At 51.9% G+C, this 6,830-nt stretch overlaps 1 protein-coding gene across 1 annotated transcript in view; it reads right to left on the bottom strand.

The window, feature by feature from the left end:
• SLC44A2 (solute carrier family 44 member 2 (CTL2 blood group)) overlaps positions 1–6,481 on the bottom strand; it is a gene marked incomplete at its 5' end in the record, with an annotated part of 6,546 nt that extends 65 nt beyond the window's left edge. Inside the window, 14 exons of the mRNA XM_010163273.2 lie at positions 1–72; positions 528–612; positions 1,084–1,172; positions 1,389–1,459; positions 1,952–2,025; positions 2,447–2,550; positions 3,355–3,449; positions 3,645–3,907; positions 4,541–4,625; positions 4,891–4,983; positions 5,115–5,214; positions 5,578–5,709; positions 5,917–6,029; positions 6,398–6,481. The exon at positions 1–72 is cut by the window's left edge and continues 65 nt beyond it. Coding sequence (XP_010161575.2) covers positions 1–72; positions 528–612; positions 1,084–1,172; positions 1,389–1,459; positions 1,952–2,025; positions 2,447–2,550; positions 3,355–3,449; positions 3,645–3,907; positions 4,541–4,625; positions 4,891–4,983; positions 5,115–5,214; positions 5,578–5,709; positions 5,917–6,029; positions 6,398–6,481 — 1,460 coding nt within the window. The remainder of the gene's footprint in view (positions 73–527; positions 613–1,083; positions 1,173–1,388; positions 1,460–1,951; positions 2,026–2,446; positions 2,551–3,354; positions 3,450–3,644; positions 3,908–4,540; positions 4,626–4,890; positions 4,984–5,114; positions 5,215–5,577; positions 5,710–5,916; positions 6,030–6,397) is intronic.
• Positions 6,482–6,830: the final 349 nt, after the last annotated feature.

The following is a 6,830-nucleotide window of genomic DNA, read 5'->3' on the forward strand; positions in this document are numbered from 1 at the left end:
GGATCTCGCTCAGCTCAGGGGACATGTAGTAAGGCCTCTCAGGAGATCCATCGTTCCTCTCCAGATCTTCACCTTTTCGTAACCCCAGGAAGAAAAAGGCATGATGGGAAGGAGTGAAAAATAGTGGAAGAGCCGAGGAGAGGCAGGGTAGAGATGGAGAACGTGTGAAAAGAGAGAGAAGAAGGAGAGGGGAAGGGAAAAAAAAGAGAGAAAAAAAAGGAAAATGGAAGTTAGTTGCAGTTAGGTTCCACCAAAACCAAAGCACCACAACAGAAGGATCAAGAGAGACCGCAGGAGACCCCAGGACAGGCTGTGGGCAGGCAGGGGGGAAAGCAGATGCTGGTAAGAACTCAAGTAGGAGTCGATAAAGAAAAAAGTGGGAGAAAAACCACACAAAGAGGCCAAGGGGGAATTTGGAGCAAACCCCAAATTTGGACAACTTTAAGGTTCAGTCTTGATGGGAGGGAAGTTTTGCTACCAGGAACTCCTGCTCAGTGGGAGATGGAGCCTCTGAGGTAGATACTTACAGAAGCAGAGGAAGAGGGTGTCCACGCACATGCCGTACACGCTGAAGAACCCGTGGGCGATGAGGTAGGAGCCCACGATCACCGTCTGAAAGAGAAACTGTGTGGTCACACCACAAACCCGGCGTCTGCAAAGAGCACGAAGCCCCTGAAGGTCCCTCAGCTGGGAGGAGGAAACTTGCTGAATCCCAAATTCCTCAGGGAAAGGAGGAGAAGGGAACAGGGCAGGACTGTTGGGGACCAGCCTGATTCAGGACAAAAAGCCTCAGCGATGATGGTGGATGAAGGCCAAGCTGGGTGGCAGGGGAAGGGCGAGGAGAAACAAAGGGCTTGTTTTGATGGGGAGCGAGAAAACACCTCCAACAAAGAAGGTCCTTCAGAAGCAGTGAGGGGAGGGCTGTTTTTAAGGCATTTAGACTTGGCAGCGTTGAGTTTTCAGTTGCACTCGAGCATCTTCAAGGTTTTTTTCCAACCAAAATGATTCTGTGATTCTAAAGATTTCTTTCTATCGCTTCGAAATTCACCAAAACCCAACAAAACCCAGGAGAAAGCTGCTCACCAGAATAGGGACCCAGTAGTAATTCAGGGACGGCGCTGTGTCCTGGACCAGTTTTATCCGGTGGGTGAAGAAAAAGAAGGCAAGGATTCCTGGAGAAGCAAAGGATGGACATCACTGTGGGATGATGGGCAGGAGAAAGGCAGCAAACAGGTCGAGGAGGGGAAGGAGATGTGAAATGGGGCAGAAAGGAATGGATTCCCAGGAGGGGTGAAGAGCACTGAGGGTTTTGGGACAGCATAACCAGCTACCAAAGCCTACAGCCACCACACACCCCCCAGGAGAAACTTCCAACCCCTGGTACTTACCAACGCTTCCCACGATGAGGAGTTTACCGAGGAAGAAGAGGAAATCTGTGACTTTATCTAAAACAGCCACTCTGGAAACAAGAATCATAGATCATAGAATGGTTTTTGGGTTGGAAGGGACCTTAAAGCTCATCCAGTCCCAACCCCCCTGCCAGCAGCAGGGACACCTTCCACTAGACCAGGTTGCTCAAAGCCTCATCCAACCTGGCCTTCAACAGGGAGGAGCAGCCACAGCTTCTCTGGGCAACCTGTTCCAGTGTCTGACCACCCTCACAGTGAAGAACTTCTTCCTAATATCTCATCTAAACTAAAAAAAAATCATCTAATAAATCTAATCTAAAATCTAATATCTAATCTAAGAGGAAGATGAGGATCTGCATCTGCTCCCCACCTCGAGTTCAGAAGGAAGAACGGGGTGGAGGAGGCCAAACCATGGCACAAAATGCCGTGAAAGCCTCAAAACGAAGCAGGGGGATCAGGGTTGATCTTCATCAGCAAGAAGGACTTGGAAATAACTGAGTCTGCTGTTGAGAGCAGAGCCCTCACACCCGCCAGGATCTCACCTAATGATGTTCCTCATCAGAAGGAAGAAGGCGTTCCGGGCTGAGGCGCAGAAGTTGGTGCCGTAGATGGCGATCTAAGGAGGGGGGGGGGATCCAGGAAAAAAGGGGTAGAAAAGAGAGAAATGGAGCTGCACTGAATTCATCACTAAGAAGAGGGTGGAATGAATCCCATCTTGGGGTAAAACTTGGATAAATCCCACTCTGGAGGTGTTTCTCCATCCACTGATGGGTCCAGCATGGTGGAGTGGGTCCACCACGAGCTGAATCCCCCCCATTCCAGTTTTCTCCAAGAAGGTTCCTCCCCAAATCAAAGTGACAGGGATGAGATCAAGACTTCCCAGCAAAACACCTGGGAAATGCCCAAAAAGCTTCATTTTCCCATCACTCAGGTTCTCAACAGCCACCCAAAGACATCTCCAAGAGTGTGGAGACCCCCTCCACCCTCACCCCACTATAGTCACGACCCTTTGGGCATCAACACCAGGAGATTCTTACCATGATGTACGCGTTTCTGTTGAGGAATTTGATGAATTTTTCCAGGCACCAGAAACAACATTTGAGGCAGCCCAGGAGGAACTTGGCAAACTTATTTTCTGCAGCTGGAGGAACATCACAGGAGAAAGAGAGAGAGGGGGTGAGCGGCCACCGCGCGCGGCGCCTTCTCTTACAGAAGCAACTTCAAGGTCCCCCAACGAGACATCCTGCTGCCCCCTCACAGCCTCCCCCTCTCTACACCCTGTTTTCAGCCTCCCTGAGAGGCTGATGGGGATGAACCTCATGGGTTCTTCCCACCCTTCTGCTCACTGCATATCACAGCAGATATCCCTGGCACCCCTACAGACACCCAGGACCGGAGCCCGGCAGCCACGGCACGTCCCTCAGCTCCCACCCTGTGCAACGTCTCCTGTAGGATGAGACAACTACAGGATCCTAAAAGGCAAATCTTGATTCTCCACCAAAATCATAGAATCATAGACCATGGTTTGGGTTGGAAGGGACCTTAAAGCTCATCCAGTCCCAACCCCCCTGCCAGCAGCAGGGACACCTTCCACTAGACCAGGTTGCTCAAAGCCTCATCCAGCCTGGCCGAGAACACTTCCAGGGAGGAGCAGCCACAGCTTCCTTGGGCAACCTGGGCCAGTGTCTGACCACCCTCCCAGTGAAGAACTTCTTCCTAATATCTCATCTAAACCTCCCCTCTTTCAGCTTAAACCCATTTCCCCTTGTTTTGTCATTAACTACCCTATGAAAAGTCCTTCCCCAGCTTTCTCCAGCTTTCTTGTAGGCTAATTATTATCATAATTGCAATTATTCCCCTGGATGTTAACCACGAGCTCTGGCACTGAGGAAACCAGAAGAGCCAACCTCATTTGTCTACTCATTTGCCATTCCAACGTCGGTACCTTTTAACCTGTGATCCAGATACTCCAGAGTCACCCTGATGACTTGGACAATGGCAAGAATCAGAGAGCCGAAGGCCAGCGAGCCGGTGTGGTACCTGGGAAAGATCACTCTGGTTAGACAAGGACAACCTCAAGAAGCTTTGGCTTTGAGCAACCTGGTCTAGTGGAAGGTGTCCCCTACTGATGGCAGGAGTTGGGTTGGAACTAGATGATCTTTAAGGTCCCTTCCAACCCAAAACCATTCGATGATGATTCTAAGCTCACACAAGTCCTCCTCGAGTGGGACGTACCGGAGCGCGCGGCCGAAGGCGGAGAAGAGGGGGAAGGCGGGCATGTCATCGGGTTTCTTGAAGGCCCAGTAGTAGGAGGCGAAGGCCCCCGCCAAGGTCACCTGCCCCAGCGCGATGATGAAGTTGGCCAGCCAGAAGAACATGAAGATGTTGAAGAACTGGAAGGCGATGAGGTATTTGTGATAGGCCGTCTCGCCCCCGTAGAACGCAAAGAGGCACTGGGCGTCGGGGCACAGCTTGGTGACGTTGCTCATGTTGAAGGTCTAGAGAGGAACAAGAGACGCTCAACGCACCGCGGTGGCCGGAGACGCACCGCGAGGCGGAGCAACCGCGTCTTTCTCTCAACCCCAAAGCAATCCCCACTTCAGAAGACATCACCCTGTTTCATTTTTCCACCCAGCAGCACTTGCTCAGACCAAAAAAGAGTCAACTCTGCGCCCTCAACAGCTTGAAGAAAAATAACCATGTGACGTAAACGACTTTAGAGAGGTGGAATTTCACTTGGAAGAGCCCCCAGGATATTTTTAATGTAAGAAATCATAGAATCATGGGATGGTTTTGGGTTGGAAGGGACCTTCAAGCTCATCCAGTCCCATGAGCCAGCAGCAGGGACACCTCCCACTAGACCAGGTTGCTCAAAGCCTCATCCAACCTGGCCGAGAACACTTCCAGGGAGGGGGCATCTACAACTTCCTTGGGCAACCTGTTCCAGTGTCTGACCACCCTCACAGTGAAGAACTTCTTCCTAATATCTCATCTAAACCTCCCCTCTTTCAGCTTAAACCCATTTCCCCTTGTTTTGTCATTAACTGCCTTTAATAATAATTAATAATAATTAATAATAATCTTCTATCTGACAGATTGAGCCTTCGGATGAGTTTCCCCAACGTCCTCACCTCCGGTTTACAGGTCTGCCCGGAAAACTGGCACGCGGTCTCGTTGAACACCTTATAGATCGCCTCGTTGGAGGTGGAGAGGAAACTGCAGAGCCACGGTTAAGGAGAGGTGATTTTGCAAACCCCAGACCCCAATCCTGCCTCAGTTTTGTTCTCACCCTCTTCCCGACGTCACTTTTCTACCCTGGGTTTTATTTTAAGTTAAATGTAGAGACTTTGGCTGGTGGGTTTGCCAACGGGCGCGTCGCTGATCCTGTTCAGCGCCCTGGAAGACCTTTTGATTTCAGAGCAGCTTCCTGAGGAGCTGAGGCACAAGGAAGAGGAAGAGGAAGGGGAAGAAGAAAGGATACACGGCGGTGCTGGCCCAGTAGGCGATGCAGAGACAGAGGAGGAAGAAGGTGCACAAGGGGAACAGCAGCGATGACATGATGTGACCAACAGCCCTGTGGAGAAGATGGTCAAGACACGGTGAAGACCCTCATGGTGATGGGAGGACCTCAGTGGTGGAGCCCATCCCTCCCACCACAATGGGTGACAACAGCCACCTCTGCCTGGGGACAGGGGACACCCAGACCTGCTGGCCTCCTTGATGAGAGCGATGGCGATGAGGATCCTCTTGCGGAGGAAGATGAGCAGCAGTATGATCACCACCTCCACGATGCACAGGATGATCACTGGGAGGAGAAGAGGAGCCCCAGGTAGTGCCAGGGCACCCGATGCACCCACCATCCACCTTTTACCATCCCAATCAAGCCCATCACAACACCCAACACCCCCCAGGGGACACCCAACACCCCCCAGGGGACACCCAACACCGCAGCACTTGCCCCACAGCCCATCATCCCGGCCATAAACTCAGTCCCGTGGCAGAGGTGGCATCAAGCAAATCCACCCTTAGCTCAACCCTTCACAAAGGGCCACAAAGAGACTGAGAAGACCCCAAACCTCTGTGCTCTCCTCTTTCCCAAGCCCTGTCCCTCAAAAAAGGGCACATCCACCGTGTCCCACCCCTCATCCAGAGGAGGACAGGGACTCACTGAAGGCCAGCCACGTCTGCCGCAGGTGGAGGTAGACACGGAGGTCGGTTTGAAATCCCAGGTCAGTCAGGGAGACGTCGGAACCCGCTTCTCCTTTTAGTTTCGCGTATTCCATGTAACAGTGGAAAATTCCTGGGGTGAAAAGAGGGAAATTGGCACATTTACACCGAGAAGTGGAGAGGGAGATGCCAGCAGGCTCCGCTCAACCCCAACCGTGCTGATGTCCAGGTAGAAGACACCTGGATGGACGCTGGATGAACTTTCTTCATGCAAATCCCACTGAAAACAGGGGAAAGGAAACCAGGGAGACCTGAGGAGAAGCTCCAAGCGCTCGCTCACCGTAGCCCAGCACCAGGATCACCATCACGATCATCACCCAGACCATGATCCCAGCCAGGAAGCGCAGCAGGATGATGAAGATTAAGCTGGCCAGCATGGCAATCACCAGACCTCTGCAGGAGGAAGGCAGCAAGGTGTCAAAATCCAGGTGATGCCACCCCATCCCTGTGTCCTCCATCCATCAGCTCGTCCTCCCTCTTTTCCTCAAGCTTTAACCCACGGAGCAGCCTTAGAAATGGGAATCGCTGAGGGAGCGCGAGCAACGACGCTTCAAAACACCCTCCCCCATCTCTCCTTTGGGTTAAATGGAAATTAAAGGCCAGAGGGGGGAAAAAAATAATAAATACTAAATCATTTGATAATTGATGAGCTTTGTGCCCAGCCCGTGGCCGGCACGGCCGAGCACCAGCCCCCTCGTGGGCTACGATCCAGCCGCCTGCGGGAAGGGATGACGCTAACGCGGAGCTCACTCCCTGCTCACATTATTATCCAGTACCAGGAAACCGTGTAATCTTCAAAGATCTTCATGGCCAGTTGTCTGGTTTCCAAGACCACGTTGGCTTTTCTGCAACACAAAAAAAAACAACACAACACAAAATGAAGAGGAAGGTGGTGGTGGAGGAAGGGGAAGAAGCAGAGGAGGCTCTGCCCCATCCTGGCGCTGCCTCAATGGCCCCTTGTCCTCCCCGCTGCCAAACTCCCTGAAAACAAGGAAACTCAACAGAAATGAGGCTGATTTCCTGCCACTTGTTTTCCTTCAAGCTGACCCCGCTGCTTCCCCTTCATCCCCAACTCCCGGTTCGAACACAGAAGGTGGGTTTTGGTGCTGGGTTTTGTACAAACACGAGGCCCCAGGGGGTCTGTGCTGATTGATATTCCACGATATCAATCGATAACACCCAACAGATCATAGA

This window comes from Antrostomus carolinensis, unplaced genomic scaffold (assembly GCF_000700745.2).
Source record: "Antrostomus carolinensis isolate BGI_N321 unplaced genomic scaffold, ASM70074v2 scaffold37282, whole genome shotgun sequence".
Lineage (NCBI taxonomy): Eukaryota > Metazoa > Chordata > Aves > Caprimulgiformes > Caprimulgidae > Antrostomus > Antrostomus carolinensis.